General features: G+C 56.7%; 4 protein-coding genes, 1 long non-coding RNA gene and 1 pseudogene across 9 annotated transcripts; 1 reads left to right on the top strand and 5 right to left on the bottom strand.

Moving 5' to 3' along the window:
- Nucleotides 1-559: 559 nt before the first annotated feature.
- Nucleotides 560-7,408, bottom strand: LOC132358994 (acetylcholine receptor subunit beta-like). The gene is made up of 9 exons (XM_059912195.1): nucleotides 7,278-7,408; nucleotides 7,053-7,192; nucleotides 6,418-6,462; nucleotides 5,756-5,865; nucleotides 5,543-5,651; nucleotides 5,030-5,177; nucleotides 4,357-4,566; nucleotides 1,239-1,462; nucleotides 560-745 (listed from the first exon to the last, which is right to left on the bottom strand). The coding sequence occupies exons 1-9, from the start codon at nucleotides 7,342-7,344 to the stop codon at nucleotides 560-562; spliced, it is 1,239 nt and encodes a 412-aa protein (XP_059768178.1). The 5' UTR covers nucleotides 7,345-7,408.
- Nucleotides 6,981-10,903, top strand: LOC132358999 (uncharacterized). Its single transcript, XR_009500672.1, has 2 exons — nucleotides 6,981-7,630; nucleotides 9,509-10,903. It is a non-coding gene; the product is annotated as an uncharacterized LOC132358999 (long non-coding RNA).
- On the bottom strand, nucleotides 7,541-13,641 carry LOC132358997 (fibroblast growth factor 11). Of its 4 annotated transcripts, XM_059912205.1 has the most exons (6): nucleotides 13,234-13,641; nucleotides 12,325-12,565; nucleotides 10,552-10,662; nucleotides 10,244-10,347; nucleotides 9,424-9,622; nucleotides 7,541-9,156 (listed from the first exon to the last, which is right to left on the bottom strand). In XM_059912205.1, exons 2-6 carry the CDS (start codon nucleotides 12,515-12,517, stop codon nucleotides 8,978-8,980), a joined length of 786 nt encoding a protein of 261 aa, XP_059768188.1. In that variant the 5' UTR covers nucleotides 12,518-12,565; nucleotides 13,234-13,641; the 3' UTR covers nucleotides 7,541-8,977. The 4 variants fall into 4 exon arrangements, with proteins under 4 accessions (XP_059768188.1, XP_059768187.1, XP_059768189.1 ...); XM_059912204.1 differs by lacking the exon at nucleotides 13,234-13,641 and having other exon boundaries at nucleotides 12,325-12,584; XM_059912206.1 differs by lacking the exon at nucleotides 13,234-13,641 and having other exon boundaries at nucleotides 9,424-9,538; nucleotides 12,325-12,584.
- Nucleotides 13,642-14,626: 985 nt separating this feature from the next.
- LOC132358992 (transmembrane protein 102-like) lies at nucleotides 14,627-16,842 on the bottom strand. Of its 2 annotated transcripts, XM_059912191.1 has the most exons (3): nucleotides 16,620-16,842; nucleotides 16,068-16,424; nucleotides 14,627-15,966 (listed from the first exon to the last, which is right to left on the bottom strand). In XM_059912191.1, exons 2-3 carry the CDS (start codon nucleotides 16,279-16,281, stop codon nucleotides 14,645-14,647), a joined length of 1,536 nt encoding a protein of 511 aa, XP_059768174.1. In that variant the 5' UTR covers nucleotides 16,282-16,424; nucleotides 16,620-16,842; the 3' UTR covers nucleotides 14,627-14,644. The 2 variants fall into 2 exon arrangements, with proteins under 2 accessions (XP_059768174.1, XP_059768173.1); XM_059912190.1 differs by having other exon boundaries at nucleotides 16,068-16,842.
- Nucleotides 16,843-18,499: 1,657 nt separating this feature from the next.
- LOC132358988 (uncharacterized protein SPEM3-like) lies at nucleotides 18,500-21,566 on the bottom strand (annotated as a pseudogene).
- A 773-nt stretch (nucleotides 21,567-22,339) lies between these two features.
- Nucleotides 22,340-24,072, bottom strand: LOC132359001 (uncharacterized protein SPEM2-like). Its single transcript, XM_059912208.1, has 3 exons — nucleotides 23,935-24,072; nucleotides 23,726-23,783; nucleotides 22,340-23,592 (listed from the first exon to the last, which is right to left on the bottom strand). Exons 1-3 carry the CDS (start codon nucleotides 24,070-24,072, stop codon nucleotides 22,340-22,342), a joined length of 1,449 nt encoding a protein of 482 aa, XP_059768191.1.
- Between the last annotated feature and the right edge of the window lie 992 nt (nucleotides 24,073-25,064).

Here is a 25,064-nt window from a genome sequence, read left to right as displayed (position 1 = left end):
AATTTGCGGGTGGAGCCAAGGCCACCCAGGCCTTGCCTTGGCCCACCCTCTTCGGACTCACCGCGTCGTGGTCCTCCTGTTCCTGCAGCTGTTGAGCGATGTAGCTGATTGAGGAAACGACCTCCCGTAGCTCGGGAGGCAGGCCCACAGCCCGGTTTGGACCATCGATAAATCGCCGCAGGTCCGGGGCAGACAGTTCAGGCTGGAACCTGAAAGAGGCGAGTCTGTTTGGCCACGACCGGGGCGCAAAGACGGCCTGCGCGGGTGCTCTAGGCCCCGCCCCAACTCCCTCCTCCAACGCCCGTCCAGGTTTCAAAACGTGAGAGAGCCCTTCAGGTTCCCTCTGACAGCGGCGCCCTCTCTAGCCTTCCGCAATTCCTCCTATTCCCGTACGCTTTAGTCCCCACCTCCCCGCAAAGTGGGCAACAGAAGGGATACTGCAACTCCCATGATGCTCAACCACGACATCCTCCGGGAGCTTAGGACGCCTGCCTGCGCACAGTCTTCTGGGAACTGTAGTTCTCCCTCTCCCTTCTACGTGGGCGATGGGGAGTAGATACTACCTGTTGGGTTTGGGGAAGAGAAAATCATTTGGTGGCTTGCGGATGAAATATTCATCTGTTCCCCGACCCCAGCCACTTCCTGGAGAATCCCTGAGAGGTATAGGAGGTGGCTCCGGTATCTGGTCTCTCTCAGGCTTGGGTCTCTTCAGACCCAGATACAGAGGGAGTTTGTGGATAAAGATCTGCAGAGTAGAAGAAGAGGCGTGTTGGAGGGGGCTCTTATGCTTTCAGACCAGAAGGGAAGCCGCCAACCACCCCCACGGCACGTGCCCATTCTTGCGCATGCGTGCATGCATCCCACAGATGAAATGCAACTACACAGCCCAAGAGTTCTTAAGTGGGTTAGGAGGCATCCTGACTGGAAAGAAAAGTTCTGAGGGCTTCCACCCTGATAGTACCTAACCCTGAGAATGCTTCCTTGGGACCCACGATGGGCAGTATTGATGAAGAGAGTCTGGGATCTACGCAATGTTAATGATGGGAGGATAAAATTAATTGGGCAACATTTCAACACCCAAAGACCTTGGCACTTTGACACTCTACCAGGAGTTGTAGTTCTCCCTCAGGTCTGTGAAAGGGAAGGTTGAAGTTGGTGGGAGGGAGGAGCGATACCGGGACAAAAAGCCAAATACTAGGATTGAGAGTTAACACAGGTTGGAGAGGAGATCTTCTTACCTGACGGACCCAAAGGGGCATTTGGTGGGTGTAGGGTGAGCGATGGTGCAGGTTGAGGACTACGACGCTAAGGATGACTGAGAAGGTGACGAGGACCATGGTAAACATGAGGTATTTGATAATGATGGGGACAGACAGGGAGGTCTCAGGCACTTTGTCTGCCAGCAGCAGCAGGAACACAGTAAGGGTCAGCAGGGCAAAGATCGAGAGCCCCATCTTCTCTCCTTGGGGGACAGAGGGGAAGGCGGGAGGATTAGGCTTTGCCAGAAAGCAATCTCCCTGGCATAATCAGTGACCGTGTTTCCAGCTCACTCAAGGACAGGCTTTTGGAAGGGCCAACTGCATGCAAATAACTCCTACATTTATACCTCCAACCTGGACTGATTCCCCTAAATTCCACACTTGTATCCACCTGCCTACTTAACCTCTCCATTTGGGTGTCCAATAGACATCTCGAAATTCACATGTCCAAAACTTAATTCCCTCACCACCGACTCCCCACATAGTGTTCCCCAGTTCATAAACGACAACTCGATCTTTCCTGTGGCTCAGGCCAAATCCCTTTGAGTCATTCTCAGCTCTCCTCTCTCGCATCCCATATCCAATCCATACCAAACCCTATTGGCTCTACCTTCAAAAGATATCCTGAAACTGATGACTTATCACATCTACCACTACCATCCTGGTACAAGCCACCATTACCTCAGATCTGAGTTATTATAAAGGCCTCCTCTTTGCTTCATCCTTTGCCCCCCTGCTGACTGTTCTCAACAGAGCAGCCAGATTGATCGCGTTAAAATGTAAATCAGATCATATCACTCCAGTGGCTTCCCATCGCCTTTAGCATAAGAGTCCTTACTGAAGTCTACAAGGCCTTCCCATTAGCTCTCTGACTACATCTCCTACTGTTTTCTCTCTTGCTTACTTCATTCAGTTACATTGGCTATTTCTTGGATATGCAAGGCACACGCCACCTCAGAGCCTTTGCATTCACTGTTAACTCCTCCTGGTAATTTCTTCCCCCAGATATCTACCAGGGTCATTCTCTCACTTCCTTCAAGTCTTTGTTCAAATATTGATCAAACATTCCCTTTTTAGTGAGGCATTCACTGACCATCCTATTTTTAAATTGCAACCCCTGTGATAAATCATAGCGGAAAAGAATATGAAAAAGAATATATATATCTATAACTGAGTCACTTTGCTGTACAGCAGAAATGAAACACAACATTGTAAATCAACTATATTTCAATAAAATTGTCTAAATAAATAAATAAATTGCAACCCCTACCCCCATTCTCATCCTCCCCAAACCCTTTTCCTACTTCATTTTCCTTCTTAGGAATTGACCTCTCCTAATATACTATCTAGGACTTCCCTGGTGGCACAGTGGTTAGGAATCGCCTGCCAATGCAGGGGACACGGGTTCGAGTCCTGGTCCGGGAGGATCCCACATACCGCGGAGAAACTAAGCCCGTGCGCCACAACTACTGAGCCTGCGCTCTAGAGCCCGCGAGCCACAACTACTGAGCCCGTGTGCCACAACTACTGAAGCCCGTGCGCCTAGATCCCGTGTTCCACAACAAGAGGAGCCACCGCAGTGGGAAGCCCGTGCACTGCAACGAAGAGTAGCCCCTGTTCACCACAACTAGAGAAAGCCCCCGCGCAGCAACGAAGACCCAATGCAGCCTAAATTAATTAATTAATTAAAAAAATAATAATATACTATCCAATGGGTTTATTTATTATGTTTACTGACTGTCTCCCCCACTAGAATATAAACTCCATGAGACCAGGGATTTTTGTCTGTTTTATTCACTGATATATTCCCAGTGCCTTGCATGTTACAGATGTTCAACAAATATTGTTGCATGAATGAATGGACCAACCCCTGTAGCAGGAGCTATATAGCAAATCGAAGGATCTAAAAATGAAACCAAGTATATAAGAATATGCCAGGTGGCTGGTTATTACTGTGGCATACAACAGGCACTGCAAACTTCACGGAAGGTATTGAAATAAATAACTTTTATGGTCTGTTCTACTTTAGTCCTGTAATGTTGGGTTCCAAGATTTGCCTTGCTCCAGGAAGAAGAAGTTACATGTGGAAGTGTGTTCTAGAGCTGCATCACTCTCCTTCGCTAGACTGAGAGAGGGCTTGATTACAGAGAGAAGGAAAGCGTGTTTTTTGTTTGTTTTGTTTTGTTTTTCAGGCCACAGCAGTGAAAGCCCGGAATCCTAACCACTAGGCCACCAGGGAACTCCCAGGAAAGCATGTTTTGAATACGAGAGTTTAGGATATCAGTCTCTGAATCAGACTAGTACTAACCAGGGTTGGAATAGCAACGCTGCCTCTCTCTGTGTAATGTCAGGTGAATGACTTAAACTCACTTACCCTCTGTGAAATGGGAAGACAATTCAGTACTTACCTCACAGAGTTGTGAAGATTAGAACTGAGTTAATATATGTAACACATTATTTGTATTATCTTATAGCAAGTGCTCAAAATTAGAAAAGACTATACCTACACTTAACACAAAGCTTACAGAGTACCAGGCATAGTTCTATTAACTCAGTTAATCCTCAAAATAGTCCTATGTGGGAGGGACAACGACTGTCCTATTTCCAGATTAGGACACTAAGAGATTAAGGAATTTGCCCAAGGTTACTCTGTTAGCATATTGTGCTGTCTCCCAGAGAAATGTTGGCTGTTATTTCCAAGGGAGATAGGAGGTTAAGGGACTAGTAGGCATTTGACAAGTGGGGGAGGGAGGATGCCAGGAATGGGGAAAGGGAAAGGAAGCGTTAGCTAAGCCTGGGAGTTTGTTGGTCAGAGGAGTGGCAGTTCCAAGGATGAGACCCTAGGATTCTGAAGGGAAGAGTTCAGAAGTTACTGGGTGCGGAGAAGTGAGCAGCAGAGGGGAGGTAGAGCTTGAGGTTGGAGGGGAAATCTGGATGCAGAGGCAAAGGCTCTTCCTGAAAGGAAAACCTGGGTGAGATTGCTGAAGCACAGTTCATGAAGGCTTGAGTTGGCAGGAAAACCTTCCCTGTATTATGGGGGAAGAGGAAGAAGCTGAGCTATTGGTAAGAAGGAGTGCTGGGCCCCTTCCCCCCTTACCTGCATCTGGTGGCAGGTAGAAGACGAAGATGGCCAGAAGAGTGATGAGGATGCATGGGGCAATGACGTTGACCAGGTAAAAGAGAGGCTTCCGGCGAATGATGAGGTAGAAGGTGACTTCCTCACGCCGTCTTTCCCCCTCTCCCCTAGGATCCACTGGAGGCTGGATTAGCCGAGAAGGCTTGTGAATAATCTCCCATTGACCATTCTCTTGGGGGGCGGAGGGGGGAGAAGAGAAGGTGACACAGATGTGGAACCTGTTTTTGTTGGTGCCAGATAAGGCTTTGTTTTCTTTTTTTTTTTTTTTTTTTGCCTCACCGCGCCACTGCGCTGCTTGTGGGATCTTAGTTCCCCAATGAGGGACTGAACCCGGGCCCTCAGCAGTGAAAGTGTGGAGTCCTAACCACTGGACCGCCAGGGAATTCCCAGATATGGCTTTCTCTGCCACATCCTAGAGCAGGGGGGACTGATGTAATAAGGGGCTAGCTATGGTCCCTGGGCTGGACAGCCCATCTCTAATAAATGAGCAAGTCTCAATTTCCATAACCACAAAATATAGACAGTTATACCTATCTTGCTGAACCCACAGGGACTCACTGATGGAGTATATTTATCAGCCTGTTAGAAACTGGAAATCATAAAGCCCATGGACATGGGAGCCATGCCCACTCACCAATGAAGGTGCCTTCATGAATGTGCACTTCCTGCCGCTCCTGCCCATCGGGACCCAAGCCAGTCTGCAGGCTGACTTCTGAGCTGTCATAGCTATAGGAACTGAACACCATGGTGCAGTTCTGCCAGTCAAAGGGGAAGTAGGTGACCTGGATGGAGTGGAGAGTCACTAGAGCTGCCAGAGAGCTGGTCAGGGCTGGGGGAGTTGGGGAGGTCACAGGGCAGACAGGGGTCAGAGGATATGGGGCACTAGGGAGATGGGGACCACCAGGGGAAGATCACAGAGAAGTGGAGTCACAGAGGAATAAGAAGGTTATGTGGGGAGGTCATGGACAATGGAGGGGGGGGGTCACTGAGGAAGACTGGAAGTCAATGAAAGTGGACAGAGAAGATGAAACTCAACGGAAAATCAGAAGGGTAAGGGAGACGTGAGGGTCATGGGGATAATGGAGGAGGGATGTCTGAGTGAGGGTTTCTAGGAGCGCCTTGAGCTTCCCAGGTGGGGCCCGGACACCTGGATGCTGCAGCTGCTGCGATAGATGCCCGGGGGCTGCCAGCGCACGGAGCCGTCGGAGGACACCACGACGCTGATGTCCAGAGCAACATCAAAATTTCCGTCATTGCTGCAGGGAAAGAATCTTCTCATCTGGGATCAGGCCCCTCCCTCCGGAGGCCGCGCCCCTCCAGAGGCCCTGCCCCACCTCCCAGACTTTGGGAACATCCTCACTTGTTTAGGAGCACCACGTCTGGTAGCCACACGGATTCGGCAGTGATGCGGAGTGAATCGATGCCCTCGTGCTCCTCAGGGTCCCAGCTCAGCCTGTAGTCAGTCCACTCCTAGGGAAGCAGAGGCTGAGGGGCCGTCTGGGGCTGGAGGCTGGAAGGAGTCTTGGGATGTGCGAAGGAAGCCCGGGCAGGGAGTGCAAGGGAAGAGAGCCGCGCAGGCATGGTCTGTGGTTCTGGAGGCCGGGGCTCTGTTTAAGACTCCACCTGCACTCTTTGGGACCCTATCAACTAATTTCCCCTTCCCTCTCATCGGGCCCCAGTTTCTTCTTTCTGTAAAAACGAGGGGGTTGCACGCTAGCCTCTAAAACAGTGGTTTTCAAACTGCAGTTAACGACCCTTTTCATAGGTCCGGAATCAAATGAGTGGCCCCAAACCAATGTTAAAAAAAAAAAAAATTTAGAATGAAAAACACATGGAATGCAGCTCCCATAGTAAAGATAGTTATTGTTTCCTGAAGCTTCTGTTTCAGTTATAAATGTGTTTTCTGAGGTCGTGATGCAAAAAAAAGAAAAAAAAAATCTTACTGTGCGGGACGGGACATTCGAGAAAATTGTAAAGGCAGCGGGACGCCCGCCCTTTCCCACCCTGCGGGGGTGTCCGTACCAGGTCTAAGTAGACCTTTGTGCTCATCTCCTCATCCTTCTCGTTCTAGAAGGGAAAAGTTTAAAGGGTAGATATGATGTCAGTGTAGAGAAATGAGGGGCTCGGTGGGTAAACTCTCCCTGGAAACTCCCCTCTTTTTCTGAGTCGCACCCTCTTGGGTTCAAGCCCCACCTCCTATAAGCTGCGTTGGTTTAAGCCCCGCCTCTATCTCGTAAACTTCCTGCTGGCCGTACAGCCCGCCAGTTCATTTACCAGTCCCAGTCCCGGCCCCGGCCGGAGTGAATCTCTGCCCGCTGTTGTTTATTGACCCTGTCCGGCACCAAGGTCCGCCCCAGCCTGTGACCCCGCCTCCAGGTCCGCTCTCCGGCCTGTCCATCGGCCCCAGCTCCACTGTGAGATCCGCCCACAGGCCCGTTCATCATCCTGCCCGGCTCAATCCTGGCCCGTCCAGCAGCCACGCCCACAGGTCGTCCATTGGTCCGATTTCGACCCAATCTCTACCAACCGCCCGTCAGTCTCCCAGCCTGGCCTCGCCCCGGACCCCGCCCCCAGTGGTCCCTGGGTCCCGCCCTGCCTAAAGCCACGCCCCCAGCCGGCTGGTGGGCCAGACCTTAACTCCCCGCGTGCGCCCTCACCAGGCTGATTAATTGCGCTAGGCTGAGACCAACGCTGACCCCGACGCGGTCTCCCACCTCCCGCGCCGGCCTCACCGAGCTATCATAGCCCGAGAAAAGTTTCTCACGGAGTCGGCCCTCCGCTTCCGAGCCGCGGGCGCCTGGAGGAGGAGAGAACTGAGTGAAGCTCTGGTTCCTGGCCACGACCTCTGGCCCTGTCACTGCCCCTTTGAGGCCCAGACTTACCCGGGGCGAACGGCGCCCCCAACGCCCCCAGCAGCAGCAGCAGCAGCAGCAGCGCCCCTGGTGTCATAGCCCGCCCGCGTCGCTCAGTGAGTCCGCTTGGATGAGCCGCCAGGACAGCCAGCGCAGGGGAAGTGACGAGGCGCCCAGGAATGTGCACCTGTTATTGGGGGGCAGCCCACCCGCCCCGCCCCGCCCCTGCGACTTGATCCCTCCCCGAGCAACTGCCAAAGCCTGCTACCCACAGATGGCAGACAACACTTCAATTGTATAAATCGTCTTTAATTGAGAAAGCATGGAGTGGAGACCGGTCCCCTGGGAGCAGAGCCTTTTTGGGTACCTAACATCCAGCTGAGGTAAAGCAAGTTCTATTCAGTTAGAAGCTGGAGGGGTGTATGAGGTCTAGAGACCAAGAGGCCCTCACCCTCTTTGGCCTGACCTGTAGGGGAGAAGGGTGGGACTTATTGCTGAATTGGGGTCTCCTCATTTGGGGGGGGTCAAAGCTATGTCCCATTTGTCTTTTTTATTCTAGACCCATTACCCTAAAGACCTCAGCTTTAAAGGGGACCTGGAAGGAATTCCTGCTGAGGTAGCTAAGTGTTCATGTCCCCCCAACCCAGGCACAGGTCCAGTCATGCCATAGTTCTGGCCCCTTCCCCATCCTAGCTGCTCTTCCATGAGCCAGGGATTCCTTCCAAAATTCCTCTGCCCTTCCTCAGCCTCTGTTCCCTGGCAGGACCCCAGCTGAGTTGCAGGAGCTAGAAACTGCATGTAAAAAAGAAGGTTAGCATTCTATAGAAAGAATAAGATTTTTGGAAAATTGTCTAGGGAAAACAAGAAGTGGTTCTTGATCCAGCCAGAACTTAGTTCTTTGTGAATCATAGCTGGGTCCTTTCCAGAGCTCCTGCTTAACAGGTATCACTAGAGAAGGTGGGAGCGTGGGTCTAGAACTCTTACTCTAGAGCAATAACATGGCTATATAGGCTCTAGTTCCATCCTAGAGGGAAGGGCTGAGAGTCGTGGTCTATGTCCTAGAGCTGAGATTCAGAAGGAAGTATGGCTCCGTACGTGTCTAGAACATCACGCTCTAGAATTGGGTGTCTCTGGGGTAAGAAAGTTAAACCTGTGGTGATCTGAGACTGGCTCAATTCAGGCCAAGACCAACAGCTGGACAGGGCCCAAATCCAGCCTCTCTCCACTTGGAAACCAGGGGTCCATCTGGGTGAAGGACAGAAGCCTGATGGATCCAGAACAGAGCCTGGCAGCATGCCTGTGTTCCAGCACAGACCCTGAGTGCAGAAATGGCCCTGGCTGGGGTGCCTGGTGTTCCAGAATCTGTCTGGAACAAGGCAAAAGGTGGAGTAGGGAAAGAAGGAAACTAATCCTGAGCTCCAGTGGACCTATAAATCTATGGCTTGGTGGCCATGAAAAGGGCAAAGGGCTCCAGGAACTGCCTGAGCCCGGGGTGCGGAAGATTTATGCCCTGGTTTTGTCAGTTTTGGAACTCCCCGCGCCATCTCGGGAAAAGGCTTTGGAGGGTGTGAGTGTGGAAGGAAAGAAGTGATCAGCCAGGACCATTTTCAGACATCCCCCCTCTCTGACCCCTTTCCCGGGCCCAAGGATCTGAGGGTCTCAGCAGCCCCGGAAGTCACGGCCGGCCCCTAGGCTCCCTCTGGGTAGAGCACCTGGTGGGACCTGGCTGCTCAGGGCATGAGCGTGGCAGCAGGGGTGAGAGCAGGGCCAGAAGCAGGGCTGGGAGACAGGCTGTGGTGGTGGCGAGGGTAGGGAGCCTCCAGTCCGGGGACTGCATGGCAGGGGGCAGGGGGCCTGGAAGGGGAGGTCTCAGGGACACTGTGGAGAGAAGGCTCCCGGTACCCAGCCACTGTGAAGGGGAGAGAGAGGAGCAGGAAGGAGAGTTAGGCACCAAGAGAGCTCTGAAAGGGCTCCCTTCCCCTACAATCCTCCTCTGGGAACCCACAGGAGGAGAGCTTCCCAAACCTCCAAAGGCCAGAGCCTTCCTGGCTTGACCTGTCATAGCATGTGTCCTCTTAAAACACTTATAGCCCCTTAGCTGTGTGTCACTAAATGTCCCTGTCAAGGTCAATACCGTCCCATGTGGTCCACCTCTTCCCTGGGGGTCCATACTCACCCTCCAGGAGCTTGGGCACAAAGTGGGCGGCTGCCTTGGTCTTCTTGACTCGATTTCCCTTCATGACTCGGCCCTCCTTGTCCAGGCCCAGGTACCAGGACCGGCCAGAACGACGCTGGCGATAGAGAGCAGAGGCGTACAGGACATAGTAATTCTCAGAGACGCACTCCTTAAAGCGACACTCAGCTGTGAAATGTGGCTGAGGAGACAAAGACCCAGAAAGGCACACACAGACAGAAAGACAAAAAGACGCATCACTGAACAGAAGGGAGCCCTGGGAAGAACAAGGCAGGATATAATCCATACGTTTGAGACTGGGAGAGCCAACTTCTGAGCCCACGCAGGAACTGGGAGAAAGGGAGGATGAGGAAGAGTCTGGTGGCCCCCGAGGGCCAGGAACTAGACTTCTGGGGGCCTGGAATAAGAAGATAACTTCTCTCTGCTCTACTCCCAACCTCTCACCATCCAGGGGACCTGGAGAGAATTTCTGCTTGGAGGAGTTCCTGAATCCTTCCCCAGTATCCTGAATGACTCTGGGGAAGTGAGTAATAATGAGGTCTAGAGGAGGTTGGAGAAGACACAGGGGTTCTAAAAGGTTGAAAGAGTTGGACATTCAAAGAGCCTGGGGGTGTTTAGGAGGCTATTGGAGGAGAAGGGATTGGAGGGACCCTAGAGGAGGTGCTTGGGAGCGGGCAGTGAGGACAGGGTGTCGGCAAGAGCTGGAGGGAGAGGAGGCCCTGAGCTGCAAAATATCTGTAGTTGGGAAGGCTGTAGCTAGGGGAGTCCCCTGACTCCAGGCCACTCTGCCCCCTTGTCTCACCGAGCTGTAGAGCAGCCCCTCAGCGTTCATGGCCATGTAGTGACCCAGCTTGGCACTCTGGATGGTGACTACACGGAGCCCCACAGGGATCAGGTTGAAGTGGGCTGGGGGTGGAGAGAAGAGGTATCAGTACCCCAAGCCTCCAATCCCCATCTGAGCCCCCCCTCAATTCTGGTCCCAGTTCTACTTCTTCCTTTGCGGGGTCAAAGAGCCAGACTGAAAACAACAGAACCTGAAGCCACAATAGGATTGTCATCTCCTATGCCTGCTCTCCCCCTTCCCACCCAGCAGCTGGCTTCCCCTCTCACTGAAAGAGCTGGTGTCCTCTGGGGTGCCCTGGATACTCCCGTCGGGATTCGCCTGGAGGTAGAAACCCTGGCAGCAGAACAGTTTGGTGACGATGCCTTTGAGCTGAGGCTCTGGAGAAAGAGACATTCATCTTGGAACATGACATCTCTGTTCCCAGAAACATTGCTACACTTGGCGGGATCAGAGGAGAGAAAGAAAGGAGGATGGAGGGAAGGAAGAGGGTCCCAGGGCCCCAGCTCCCTGACCCTCTAAGCAAGGTCTCTCCCACCTCTCTTTGACTCCAGAGGAAGCTGGGGTGTGGGTCCCTTCTGCTTCCTCTAACCAGCTTTCAGTTTAATTGATTGAAATTTATTTAAAGGCTTAATTCCTACTCTACAGCTCAACCAGAATGGGGGGAGGGGAGAAGAAGGTAGAGGAAGGGGAGAGATACATGGAAAGGCAGAGGACAAAGGGAGACAGGCAGAGCTGCTGAAGCGGCAGTGTGTTTGCGAATGTGGGGGGCAGTAAGGTGACCCCAGGGTAGGGGCGCCCCCTCAGGAGTGGGGGTGGGACTGGGCCTGACGCTGACTCAGCACCTGCTGCTGCGGCTGCCGCTCGCTTCTCGCGGGCCTCGCCTTGGCCCAGCGCCGGCCTGTCTGACACTGACCCATCTGTCTGTCTGTCTGTCTGTCAGTCTGCTGGCTCGCGGGGGCCCAGCCCTCCCTGAGGCTCAGCCTCTCCCCTTCAGCCAGGTAACCCGCCTGGGATGGGGGATATTCGGTAGCAAACCAAGGAAATGGGGGAGGGGGCCAGGGAGCTGGTGAGGCAGGCTGACTCACGTGGGGGCTGGGTCCCACTCAAAGGGTGGGCTGCGGACCGTACCACTGCGGAGGGCCGGCGGCGGGGGGAGGAGGACGCCAGCGGGGGGCGGGGGGGTCTCCCCCTAGGGGAGCTGGGAGCGGGCGGGAGCGAGGCCAGAGGGACTTCCCGCCTGTCGCACCTGGACGGGGACCACACGCTAACCCTCACAACTCTCCTCCCCCGGCGCTTGCGGCCGAGTTCCCGGTACCCCCTCGTAGATGGTACGACCCCCAGTCTCCGTGCGGGTATCCAGCCGTGTAGTGTGTCTGAGTTGCTCGCGGCAGAGGGTCCCCTGAGCCCGTGGGACCCGATTTCGGAGTCGCGTAGGCGGTCATGGGGGAGTGCCCAGCTCCCTTCTTGAAGTGCAGGTCACGGGAGGAGGGCGCACAGAGGGGCGGACTGGCGAGGTAGCTGCAAGGACACCCCGGGGAGAGCTGGGGAGATTGGTACCGAGCCAGGCAAGCTCGGCGAGGAGGAACGGAGCCAAGGCTCGGAGGAGCGGGAGAAGCGGGGCGGGGGCGGGGGCGGGGCTGCCGGAGCCGCAGAAACCCTCGGGGTGACCCAGGCGTCCGGAACCCCCAGGCCCCTCCGCTCGGCATTGAAAGAATCGCGAGAGACCGCACGTAGGCAGAGGACGGTGGGGGTGGGGACTCGTGTGTTGGGAGGGGGGGCGAGCGGGAGCTGCCAGGCTTCGGGGCACCAGGCTTAGCCCCTCAAGCCTTCCCCTTGCCCTCGAAAGCAAGGAGACTCGGGGTTATGGGCGAGAGAGAAGGGAAACTGAGGCATCGTCTGGCCGAGAGTTTGTGGTCCAGGTGCACCCCCTTTCACTTTCGGGGAGCCGCCGTCAGTCGGGCCCCGCTCTTCCGAGTCCCTGGCCTCAACCTCCCAGGCAGAGAGACCCCCGGCCCGGAGACCCCGCCCCAGCCACTCACCCGGGCAGCGGTCCGGCCGCGCGGGCCGCCCCCCGCACAGTCGCACCTTGGACAGCAGGATGAGGTGCTGCTTCTGGCAAAGGGACTTGGTGCCGCGGGGACACACGCGCCGCTGCGCTGACACGGGCCGGCTGCCCCCGGGCTCGCGGACCTCCCGCTTCTGCCGGATCAGGCTGCTGGCCGGTGCCGCCATGGCGCCCCGGGAGGAGACACCCCAAAACCGGCAGGCTCCCGGAGCGCGCTGGGACCCCCCAGAGAAGCCCGCTAGCTCACCAGGACATGGTCTTGCCTCTCCGGTCCGACTCGCCGCCTCACCCACGGGACCTGAGGATAAGCCCTAGACGACCCCCACCCCAGGCACCAGCTCCCACCCTTGGGCCTCGTGCTAGCTTCGCCAGACCCAGCAGCCTATGTACCTCTCAGTTGACCCCACCCTCGACCTTTGCCCCCCACAGAAAACTCCCCCTTCTCTGATCTCCAGTGTCCCTGTCCCCCACTAACACTATCCCAAAGCCAAGACCCTCAAATTTTCCAGGATGTGGTTCCAATATCCCCAGGCACCTTTCCACCCTATTTCCGGGCCCTGCACTCCTGCCAAAGCCACTCTTGTAATTTTAAGGGTGTGGGTCCTTAGCTTTGGGGATATTAGCTCACCCCACCCCTGCTGGGGTGCTGCCAGTGTCTAGGAAGAACCCAACCTTGGTGTCTTTTCCTTTGCCACCCTCTAAGTGAAGAATCCCCCACTTTTTTTCACTGAAATCCCCAAAAAACTATGCCTTGAAATATCCAGACTGTCGCCAATCAGCAAGAAGAGGTTCCCAGACCCTGTCTCTGGACGATACCGGTTTTTACCAAGTCACCCCCATTTCTAGTGGCACAGGGTTCCAGCTGCTGAGCCCCTTTCCTCACCTTGTTACCCTCCACTCCTTTTGAAGTCACCTCCAAATCCGCCCTTCCTAGTGGTTACACCAGGTGGTTGTCTGGAGGGCCCTCTGTCACCTCGGAATAAGGAGCATAGGTTTTTGGCTTTTTTGTTTTTTTCTGGCAGCCCCTAATTTCCTCGGGGACAGCTGGTGCTGTTTAGATCCCACGCCCTCCAATCCAACCAGCCCCCCGAGAGAGGAGTGCACCCACGTTGTCACGGGTCCCCAAATGTGAACAGACCCGCTATAAGTCAGAGCGCATCAGAGCTTTCTGCGACAGGGCTTCCTTGTCCTCCCCGGGACTGCCTATAGCACCCCCTCTTCCTTCCCCGACGCCCCTCAACCTGTCCTGTCTTGTCGATCCGGGGACGGCTGGCGCTGGCTCTGGTTCCAGGCTCCTCCCTCCCTGTACCCCGCAAGCGGAGCTTCCCCCCACGCCCGGCTAGGCGTCCCGGACCCCAGGAAGGAGTGAGGGTGTCTCCGCAGAGCGCCCTGGTCTGGCGAAGTGAGCACTGGGCCTGGCGGCTGGACCAAGCGGAGCGGCGGCAGCGGCGGCAGCGGTAGCGGCTGTGGGAAGCTGAGGCGGCGGCGGCGACAGCAGCTCTCCCCTCCTCCGAGAGCCGGCCCGGGGGCGGGGCAGGGGGCGGAGACTCCGGGAAAGAGATGGGGGGGGTGAAGCTGGGCGGGCGGAACCCTGGGGTTCCTTGGAGGCAGGGAGTGGGGACGGTCTTAGAGACAGGTGGAGCCGAGACAAGGCCGCATGTCTCGCATGTCTCGGGGTTCAGAGGAGGAGGGACAAGGAGGCGACTCCACTGAATGGAACTCTGGATGGGGGGAGAGGTTGGGCTTAGATAGATGGAATGGCAGATGCCCCGAGAATGGAGAAAGGGACCCTACTGCCCGGGATGGAGGACAGAACTGGATGAGGAAGGTGGGGGGAATAACTGAAGAGATAGCGGTGGTGGTGAGGTCTAGCCTGGGGTGAAATCCGGCCTCCTTAATATCTCTGCTTTTGTGTGAGACAAATTGGTCAGTCCCTGGTCTCCATACCTTTCTCCTTTACACGTTTTTTCAGCAGATATGTTACCCCCATCCCTATTGACTCCTAAGAGAAAAGACCATAAGAACTGGCGGGAGATGGATGCCAGAGGCTGCACGGGAGCAGGAGGGGTGCTGGCCACAGATTTGGAAAGTGGAGAGGCCAGAATGGAACGACCTGTGCCAGGGATGCGGCGGGAGGAGGGTGGGAGGAAGCGGAGGAACCGGCGAGGAGGCCTTCTAGAACGGGTTCTTCGGGCCCAAGGCGCTCAGCCTGTCTCCCAGGTGAGGGGAGAGCAGTCCCCTCCACATCCCGCTGGCCAACAGAAGCACATTCCAGGTTAGTAGGAACAGCGTCTTTAATGGGCCCCGCCTCCCACGCCGGCTAAGCCGCCCCCCTTGCGTGCAGCCTTGGCCTCTTCCACAGCGGCTCGCAGGGCGCGGGCAGGGTCCCTGCGAAGCAGGGCCAACGCCCCGAGCAGCGAAGCGGCGCCGTCCCCCGCACCGAGCTTTTGGCCACTCAGAAAATAGTGGGGCAGCGTCCCGGCCTCGAGCACCCGGCCCAGCTCATCCAGCAGCCCGAGGCAGCAGGCGCCCGCATTCTCGGGTCGCGCCAGATAGAGCGCGGGCAGCCGCTCGCACGCCCAGTACAGCAACGTCCGCAGGAGATAGGGCGCCGCGACCCTAGTCCCGGCCACCAGCGGGCGCAGCAGCGCCTGGGCCGCCGCGTGCGCTTGCAGCAGGGGAACGGGTATGCGCGTCTTGAGCGCCAGCTCTTGGCGGGCGAAGCAGAGCTGCCATCCGGAGGCGCCCGGCCGCTCTGTGCCGCCGCCGCCGGGCACCAGGTAGAAGGAAGACGACTCCGAGGCCAGCGGGCCGGCCCACGAGTGGCTCCGAGCCTCCTGGGGCCAGCCGGCCACGGACACCACGGGGATCAAGTCGAAAAGCAGGAGGCGGCGCGGGGGCCCAGGCGTAGCCAGGAGGATGGTGGTGACCCCCGCGTGGCGGGCTGCGTGGACCAAGCGCGGGGCACCCGGGACCGGAAACAGGGACTCAGCGACCGCAGCCAGCGAAGCAAAGAACCAGGCAGCCACCTGGGCGGGGCACAATGTGGGCCATGCCTCCCGAGCCTCCGACGGCTGTGGCACTGGGCTAACGTCGGCTGCTTTGGTGACGTCACCATTCGTTTTTTTCAGTGGTGAGGGAAAGTCAACATCGGTTACGTCTTGGTGAGGCAATTCTGGCACTGAAACATTACTAGGTGATTTTTCCAAAGACTCGTGTGCCTCAGGCTCAGTGACGTCACCGTGCAGCTGGTCCACGGAGATTTGCGGATCCTTGGGAGTTTGTTTGCTTTGGGCTGGGTGGATCGAATCACGTCCTCCTGGGACTGGGGGTCCTAGGCAATCCTGCCATGCCTCCCGGACCGAGGTTCCGCGTACTTGCTCTGGGAGGAAGAGCCATGCGTAACAGGATCCCACGTCCGGTTGCAGCTCCTGCCCAGTGCCATCTAGCGAAAGCACGGGCACCAGGAGGGTGAAGCTGGCGTCGTAGTGAGGTCCCCGAGCGTAGGGACCTAGAGGCGCAGGCCCCAGATCCAGGGAGCCCTCGCGAATCCCGCCACGAAGCAGCAAGAGCTCTGCCTGAGGAGGAAAGCGAAGGTCCCGGCGGTGAACGAGACCTAAGGAAAGAGAAGGGATCGTAAAGGCGTGATCCAGAGCCGGGGCGGGGTGAGGCGGAGCTGAGAGCTGCAAGTTCCCGAAGGCTGGGAGGGTTACTTACCAAGCAAAGAGAAAACAAAGTCCTTGGCCTGGAGGAGATCTGGTCCTGGCTTGGGACCTTCACTCCAGCTCTCCTGCACACCCAGCTCCTGGATCAGCTGGGTTAGTTCTTGCAGCTGCGCCCCAGAGCAGAAGTCGATGTCCGTGAGCGGCCGGGCTGGGGCTGGGGGCGGTGGGCCCCACCAGGGAGCACTCCCCCAGACCGCGGAAGCCATATGGCTCTGTCGTTTTGGGGCTAGGAAATACACAGACGGGAGGAAGCCCAGACGGGCCGTTCCTTTTGCTGCGGAAAACTGGCCCCCGTTCTTTTCTCTTCCAGAGGCCAAGAGGGTTCCCAAGGCACAGTCCGCCAATGGGTCTGCAGACGAAGGGCCCTAAATTTAGTCTTGAAAGGGAACAAATAAACACCTCCTCCGTCCTTGCCCTTTTCTCATATGCTGGTCCCCGCCCCCATGGAACGGTTCACCTGACTCAGCAGGTAGAAAGTAGCTGTTTGGCCCCTCCTAAGGAATGCAGTAGCCTCCTTCGCTGCCCCTTGTCTACGTCCCCTTACCTCTTTTTCAGAAGAGGCTAGTGGTTTACGGCTTCCCTCTTAGGGGTAGCTACAAAGGCTGGGAAGAGAATGGATAGGAAGATTCAACAGGTAACTTCTTCCTGCTGCCTGCAAGGCCACGCCCCTAAATTATAACCACGCCCCTTTCTGGAGGCTGTCGGGGTGGTTCCGGACCAGCCCGGCCTCCAGTCAGAGTTCAGTCCATCCTTTCGCTCTGCAGAGATCTCGCGGCTATCCTGGGAGTTGTAGTTTGTCTTCAAAACTACCAGGGCGTTGGGGCCACGCCGCCACATCCTTTCCGGTTCCGTTCAAGTAGTGCCTGATGGAAGTTGTAGTTTCTATGCAGATAAACTATTCTGTGTCTTTACAAGGCCAGGTCAACCGCACAAACACTCCTTGGGGTTAAAACAGAGGCCTAATAGGATGGATCTGAATAGCAAACAATAATAATGAGGGACATACACTAGGGCATGCGGAGAAATAGGGGACTCCACATCTCACTTGGGAGTAGAGGAGCCCTGGTCATTTAAATCTAGAAGGGTTCTTGCATGCAATTATAACTTCATTTTAGAGGTGAGACTGCAAGCCTAGAAAGGTTGCACATGACTTGTCCAAGGTCAGAGCTGAGCCAGAGAGGTGTTGGAAATGGGCTCTCCCGCTGGGACGTATCTCCTTGGAATCGGTGGTGGTGATGTTAGACAAGAACACACCGATAGTGTGCCTGTAGTGACCCAGGGATGGACATCTGACTCAGGGAAGGGACATATTAGTGTTGCCCACCTCAGACACACAAGTGGTGGCAGGGAAAACACTTTGCAATCTCGCAGCTTATGTGTGTATACAGAAGAGTTATCAGGACTGAAAATCAAGTCCAGAGGAAACTCCAGCTGGGCTAGGGCAGGGCAATGAGAAATTATGAGGGGAAGGAAATTGCTCTCAGCGGCCAGTGCTATCATGGACACAGCTTAAGTCCAGGCTGAAACTAGGAGCCAGAATAATAGGACAGAAAGATAGGACACCAGAGACACGCTCACAGATTAGACCAATGCATGCTGGACCAGGAATTCTTACATTCCTTTTTCCCAGGGGTCTGTCTCCACAGTGAACTAGGCCTAAGTCCATGGGCAAGAAAATTAAGTGGAGACACCTCGAGAAAATTAGAGGCCTATGAAGGAGGGCACCGTCAGAATCCAAGGCTCAATTTGGGGAGCCTAAAACACAAGGTTTCCTAGTCACTGACCAAGAGAGGTCTTCTCCCTCAGTAACCACGAGCCCCAAACACAGCCCAGAACGGGGGAGGCAAGTTTGCATACCTCTGGTCGTGACCCAAGAGACCAGATCAGGAAAACTGAAGCCTGGGCTCTTTCTCACAGTCTGGGGAAATCAGGCGTTGGGTGTCCATGCCTACATCTTACCTCCTCCCCAGAGGGTGGCTTCTGAGCCACCCCAGAAAGAACTAAGTTCTCTGGGCTCTGGGGGAGCTTTAAGATGCTGGGGGTGGGTGACAGGGAAAGGAAAATTGCTCTAAACTCTAAAGCACTGCTCTCCAATAGCATTTTCCATGATGACGGAAACGTTCTAAATCTGTGCCGTCCAATACAGTATCCGCTAGCTCCATGTGACTACTGAGCACTTAGAAGATCATGACACTGAGGAACAGAATTTTTTTCTTTTTTGGCCAAGCCATGAAGCTTGCAGGGACTGAGTTCCCCGACCAGGGATTGAACCGCGGCCACAGCAGTGAAAGCGCCAAGTCCCAACAACTGGACCACCAGGGAACAGAATTGGACGCCAGGGAAATTCTGTTCCCTGAGGAAGAGAATTTTTAACTTTTTAACTTAATTTTTAACAGAATTACTTTTCCTTAATTGTAACTAATTTATATTCTAATAGGCATATTTGGCTAGTGGCTACTGTAATTGACAATGCAGCTCTAGGGCCTTGGGGATAGCGGATTTAGCTAGACAGCGATGGAGGGAAAGCAGGGATAGTTTAGGTCCTCATCAGGCCCTGTGGGATGGGGCTGGGGTGGATGTCCTCACACAACCACAGAACACTTCTCTTGTCTCTTTATTCCTCATGCATATCTGTCCCCTGATATCCCCACTCCTTGATGGTCTCCGGTGAGTTGTTGGATGTCTCTCGGTGAAGGCGCCTGGGAGACAGAGCTTCGCATTTGTCCCTGCCCGCTCTGAACTGTCTCTGGCGGGCGTCAAAGACCACATGCCCTAGCCGGGTGCCTGACCCAGGACAGTAGGGCTTCCAGCTGGTCTTGGGAGGCGTAGACATCTGGCGATAGTTCTGGCAGGCTGGAGGAACTGTATCCATGGGGTGGTACACCCAGTCTTGGCCGCCTGCTCGCCGGGAGGATGATTGCAGCTCAATCAGCACAGGTACCTCTGAGAAGGTTTGCAGGTCATTGTAGGTCACCTGAGCCTTGGGAGAGCAGGAGTTCTGACTGGGTGGGACAGAAGTCCCTGGTATGTGCTGCCCTGCATCCTCCTTTCGAGGACCTGCCTCAGATCTAAATAACTTTCGGGTCTGATGTGGGCCCAAAGCTTGGACAGAGTCAGTTCCTAGAGGGTTCTTGTGGAGGCCTGGATTTGGGGTAAGGCCTGGGTTTCTGGAATCTTTTGCAGGGCCTGGGGTCCTTTGGAGGACAGAGCCTTGGTTGAGGTCTAGACTCTCACGAAGTTCAGGGGGTTGGGGCTGGTTTGGGGTTTGGGACGTCGTGGATAACTGGGGAGGGATGGGGCCCTGGGAAGAGAGGACAGACGGAGGAGACTTGGAGGTTGGGGGAAAGTTGGGGGGTTGTATTAAGGCGGAGGGCTTCTGGTGGTTGCTGTGTTGATGAAGGACAAAGGATCTGGGAGAAACAAGAGGCAGAGAAAGAGTGCATGGTGGAGGCATGGCGCATGGTGAGCTCTGGGCACTGGTTGGAGAATGGAAGCAAGGTTGAGAAGGTGCAGCATCCTTGGAATACACCAGGAATTTGGGGTAGACTGGAGCCTGGGGGTCCGTGTTTCTCTTCTCAGAACTGCAAGGATGGAAGCTGCAGTAAGGGAAGGTCTTGGACTGCACAAATTTGTCTTTGGCATCATTTGAGATCTTCCATTCCATATTCCCCGACTCCAGGTAACCCAGTATGGATCCTGTGGAGGGCTTGGCACTGTCCCCACTACATTGCTTCAGTGTTTGCTCAGCTGTACCAGAGCTCACCAGACCATGCCCCTCTTGGGGCCTGGAGACGGTACCCAAGTCCTTTCTGGAGTACCCAGAGTTCTGAGGGGGACACACATGGACCACGTTCTGCTTTACCCTGCGGGCATCGTAGACCACCTGGCCGGAGGAGAGGCCTTGGCTGAAGGCAGACAAGGTAGAGGGAATAGAAGCTAGGATGGGGGTAGGGGTGGTGGAAGGGACTGGAGTGGTCGTCAGGGCCATGACCAGCGCTGGGACAGAGGTTGTGGCAGAGATCGGGACAGGGGCTGGTGTAGGGGCTAGGGCAGGAGTAGTAGCAGGGGCAGAAGTTGGGGGAGGGACTGGGGCCGAAGGTGGGGGAGGGACCAGAGTGTTGGCATGGGTATAGGTCAGATGAGCATGGGTCAGGGTGCAGACAGAAGTGTGGCCCAGGGACTGGGCTGAGGCATTTGAGGGGGCCTGGGCTTGGGCCGGGGCTGGGGTATGGGCTGAGGTATGCTCAGGGCCATGGACCTGGGCAGGGCTGCCCCCAGGGGTGAGGGCTGGGGAGGGGGTCTGGGCCTGGGGGGTGGTGTGCTCAGGGGGGTGGAACGTGGAGCATGTCTGGGCCTGAGGTGGGGCGTGCTCAGAGGGGTGGGTTGAGGAGAAGTTCTGGGCCTTGGCAGGTGTGCGCCCAGTGGGGTCCACTGGGGAGAAGGCCTGGGCCTGGGCGGAAGTGTGCTCATGGGCGTGGCCTCGGGAGCAGCTCTCGGCCTGGGGGGGGGTGTGCTCAGGGGGGTGGGCTGAGGAGAAGGTCTGGGCCTTGGCAGGAGCATGCGCAGGGGGCTGAACTGGGGGGCGGGTCTGGGCCCGGGCTGGGGCCTGGGCTGGGTCATAGTCTGGGGTCTTCGTCTTGCTCTCTTGGGGCAGGCGGAGTGGAAGCACGTCCACCTTGCTCATCCTGCGGAGCTTGGAAGATGTCTCTTGCCTGGAGTAAAAGGTGGCTCGGGACTTTAAGGCTGTGACCGGAGGGGCCTCGCCAGCGCCCACTACCCCCTCCTTCCACAGTCCCCGTGGAGCCTCCATGGGAGCCCCAGCCCGTCCACACTGAGGCGGCCTCCAGCAGCACCCAGAAGCCTTCTCATGTTTTGTGTCTGGCATCCACGAGTCAAGGTGGTTTGGGTGCCCGAGCAGGAAGCTTGGGCGATGGCGGAAGCGGGAAGGAACTCTTGAGCACAGGTTCTTGGGATCCACGGAGCAGCGCACGCACATGCGATGGCTGCCTACACAGCTGGCTTCCTTGTCTGCGGGGAAAGGCGAGATGGGACAGGGCCTGGGTTCCTGAGGGGCTGAGAATCGAGGCAGGGATAGAAGAAAGGGGACAGGCCCATATCCCCTGAGCCCACGCTGGCGCCCACTCACCTTTGGGGAAAACGTGACGGAAGAGTGTCCGCAAGGAGCTCTTCAGATGCCTCCAGAGCTGAGGGAAGCAGGGGAGGAGGGGAGGCCGGGAGCAGGGTGAGCCCTGAAATCCAACCCTTGTCCGGCCACACCCCAGCAGCCCTCCCACCTCAGCCCCTTCAAGACCCCAGGGCTCCCCTAACCCCACTGCCCAGATCCTGCCCTGACCAGAGTCACCACGTTGATCCCCACGTTGAGCAAGATGAAGCTGCCCAGGATCAGAAGAATTGAGTCTCCTAGTTCCTGGCATTTCCTGGGGTTGGTGCCAGAGCACGGCTGGGCTCGGTAGTGGGTTTGCTCACACATGGCCGCAGGTCTCAGGACTGCCTGGGCCCCCTGGCCTCCACATACTCACTGGGAGCCAGAGGGGGAGAAGGACTGGGTCATAATGGGGCAGGTGGTTGGGGTCACAATGAGGGAGGGGGAGGAAAAGGAGGGCCCAGGGTGGCATTCGCTGGTAACCAGGTAATCAGGTAAGCTGAGCCTGGACAGTCAAACAGGGCCCGGAGGCCGGCCTACCTCCCCTCGAGTGGTCAATCATTCACTCACCACCCTCTGGCTCACTTGTTCAAATGACACATTCCATCTCTTGGCCCCTCCTGAGACTAGGAGGACCTTGGCCTCAGAGCCCTGGGGAAGGCCTGGCTGGAGTCCAGAGCCTCAGCCTTCTTCATGCCCTTCACTGGGCGTGGAGCTGGACCTGCCCAGATGTGGAACCTCCCAGTTTGGAAGCAGCTTCTTGTATGAGGCTCTCTGGGGACAGGGACAGCTGAGACACAGAGGAGGTGCCTAGAGACCAGTGGTTTGGAGTCTGCAGCTGCAGATCTCCTTAGTGCATGGTATAGGACCAGGAGGGGCTTGCTGGCAGGACTGTGGCCACTAAACCAAGGGGACCCTCAGGCCAAGAAGAGGACACTGGCTTCTTATTGCAGGAAGCCAAGGGCAGGGACCCAGGCTGGCAGAAGGAGTGGCGCTTCCAAGCCACAGACCACCAATGTTTCCTGGACTCTGGCGCTCTTTATTCCTCTCTCCATGCCCTGCCGCCCCCCGCCCCCGCCCCCGCCCCCGTTTGCTGCTGGTCAGTTCATTTTCCCAGTCTGGCGCCCGTGCAGAGGGGGCCTCGAGGCCGAGGTGGAAGGCGGCAGCGAGTTGGCCCGCGCTCGGCTCTCCTGCACTTGCCGCTTCAGCTCCAGGCTGTCATACACCTGGTAGCTGGCATTGCCCCCCGGGTCCCGGCTGAGTGGCATGAAGGTGGGCCGGGGCGGAAGGTGCTCGGTAGCCTGGACGTCGGGCAGGGGCTGGGAGGAGCGGACGAGCAGGGCTGAGCTGGGAGCCGGGGCCCGCCGGTACGAGGCCTCGGCCAGCACCGTGAGGGAGGCGGAGGCGGTCAGAGGGCGCCGCACGGGCAGCATCTCGGCCCATTCGGCCGCCCGGCGCCGTACCTCGTGGGCATCCCGGGAATAGTTCAAGTGTTCCGTGGAGGGGTGCGGGCTGCCGTTGGGCTGGCTGTGAGCACTGCTGGGGAGGCTCCGTCTGTGGGCCTGGGGGGAGTTGCGCTGCCGGGCTTCGGGCCGGCAGCCCCGAGGCTCCAGAGCGGATGGAGGCTCAGAGCCTTCCAGACCACGCCGCCGCTGATTCCAGGAGTCATACGGGAGCTGGCCCCTTGAGGGGTAAGTGCTGTGCCCCCCAGGGACCCACGAGGGGTTAGGGGGCAGCCGTCGGGGGGGTGGTGGAGACGAGGGCCACTGGTCAGCCTCCACGTTGCCCCAGATGCAGGATGGTGAGCAGGGAGCCCCGAGGGACTGCAGCCTTAGCTCGGACTTGGCCTCCACACGCTTGGGCATGCGGCGCGGCTCGGGCGACAGGTAGAGACAGGGTGGTGGCAGGCTGGCCAGGATCCCACCCTGGCGGCCCCAGAGGCCCACGTTGGAGGGCAGGCCCATCCGCTGGTAGAGCCCTCCCCAGCACCCCCGCGGGTGCTTGGGTTGTGGGAAGGAAAGGTCATCCCCCTCCTCCAGGTAGGAGTCCGGGTCCTCCCGATCGAAGGAGCGCATCAGCCGCAGCTGTGACATCCTGTGGCTGCGAGGCAGCCTATGGAAGACTGAGCGGCTGTAGGGGAATTGTCTGCGGTTCTTCGGTCTCCGCTGGTGGCTGCAGGGGCGGCGGCTGCAGCTGCGGCTACGGTTGTGGAGATGATGGTAGGAGGACGAGGAGTAGCAAGTGGGCCGGGCCATTTTCACTTCCACAGGGTCCAGGGTGCAGTGGATGTGGACGTCTCGGGCCTTGGCTGGAGGATATTTGGGGGAACTTTCACAAGCCTGCGAGATTTCATCTGGGGGAGGCGAGAGTCCGTGAGGGCAGGGCAACTGTCAGAAGAGTTCAGGGTTGGGAACCTGGGGGCCTGGGTTTCTAGGGCCCTGGGAATGGCGGGGGCGGGGTGCCCCCTACCTGTCTTCCGTACTTACTTTTCTGATTAATCCAATAGATGGTCTTGTCTAAGGCATTCTGGAGCCCATGCCATATCTGGGGGGAGGTGTGTGAAAATGAAGGCCAGGCTCTCTACCCTCACCCCCGTCCCAGCCAAGACCGTTCCTGCAGACGGAGGTGCAGGCTGCAGCTGGTTCCCACCCTCAGCCCTCTTCACCCCTACTGGTGGTCCCCAACCATCGCTGACCATAGCTGCCATGTTGATCCCAATGTTGACAAGAATGACAAGGCCCAGCAGCAGGAGTAGGAAGTCCTCCACATTCTGGGTACTTTCTTGGTATTGATGGCAGCACCCCAGGTTGTCATACCAGAGCTGGTTTTCCATGGTGGGGGCTCCTAGGGCCACCTGGGCCGCCCCCCCCCCACCGGCCCTTACCCACACTGCACTCATGCCAGGACCTGGGGTCACCCACCAACAGGTGAGGGAGCATGGTCATAATGAGGCACGTAGCAGGGAGTCACAATGCAGAGGTGGCCAATCTTTCATCCACTCAGCTGGCCCTTTATGTGGCCATCTCTGCCCTCGGCTCCCACTCCATGGAGCTTAGTCCCCAGAGTTCAGTCTGTCCTTCTGTCTCCATGGGGCCATGCTTAACTTGATTTGCAAACATGGTTGTTACAGATGAGAGACAGTCTTCATAGGGACTGAATCATGCATAAAGGATTTCCTCCATTTCATTGTTCGAGACATTATGGCAGCTTATGTAGCCTGTTGGGATTCCCCACCGACGCCTGCTTGGGGCCAGCAGCAAGGGTGACTAGATGGATGAGTGACAGTAAGAGTCCCCTCTGGGGTCGCCCCACTGCACCATCCCCTCCTTGTCCTGCCCATTTCCCAGTCATAACCCCTCTAGCACCCACTGTACCCACCCCTTCCTGGCCAGGGGTTGCAGCCTTAGGTGTTGGTGGTCACTGAGCCCACTGGCCCCTTCACTTCAGAGCAAGGGTTTGCCACCTTTGCCAGAGACCAACCCCAACCATGGTTTCTCTCCTTCCTAACCAACTGTCCTCCCACTGAGCCAACCCTCCGAGTTGAAAAACGGTTAGCTGCTGTCTTAAGAAAACCACATGAAAGTCACAAAGCACAAAATAGATGTAATTGTTGATATGACAAAAGGAATCTACTATTATAAACCGGGTTCATTGCTGGGGTCTGTGAAAGTGGTACCGGGGGAACCTCAAGTCATTTTGTTTGCACAATGAACATCTCAACAGATATAGAGGAACAGGGAGTTCCCGGGAGGTCCAGTGATTAGGACTCCGTGCTTTCATTGCTGAGGGCCCCGGTTCAATCCCTGGTTGGCGAACTAAGATCCT

The sequence above is a fragment of the Balaenoptera ricei genome, unplaced genomic scaffold (assembly GCF_028023285.1).
Source record: "Balaenoptera ricei isolate mBalRic1 unplaced genomic scaffold, mBalRic1.hap2 scaffold_788, whole genome shotgun sequence".
NCBI lineage: Eukaryota > Metazoa > Chordata > Mammalia > Artiodactyla > Balaenopteridae > Balaenoptera > Balaenoptera ricei.
This window is presented reverse-complemented; position numbering and strand designations above follow the sequence as displayed.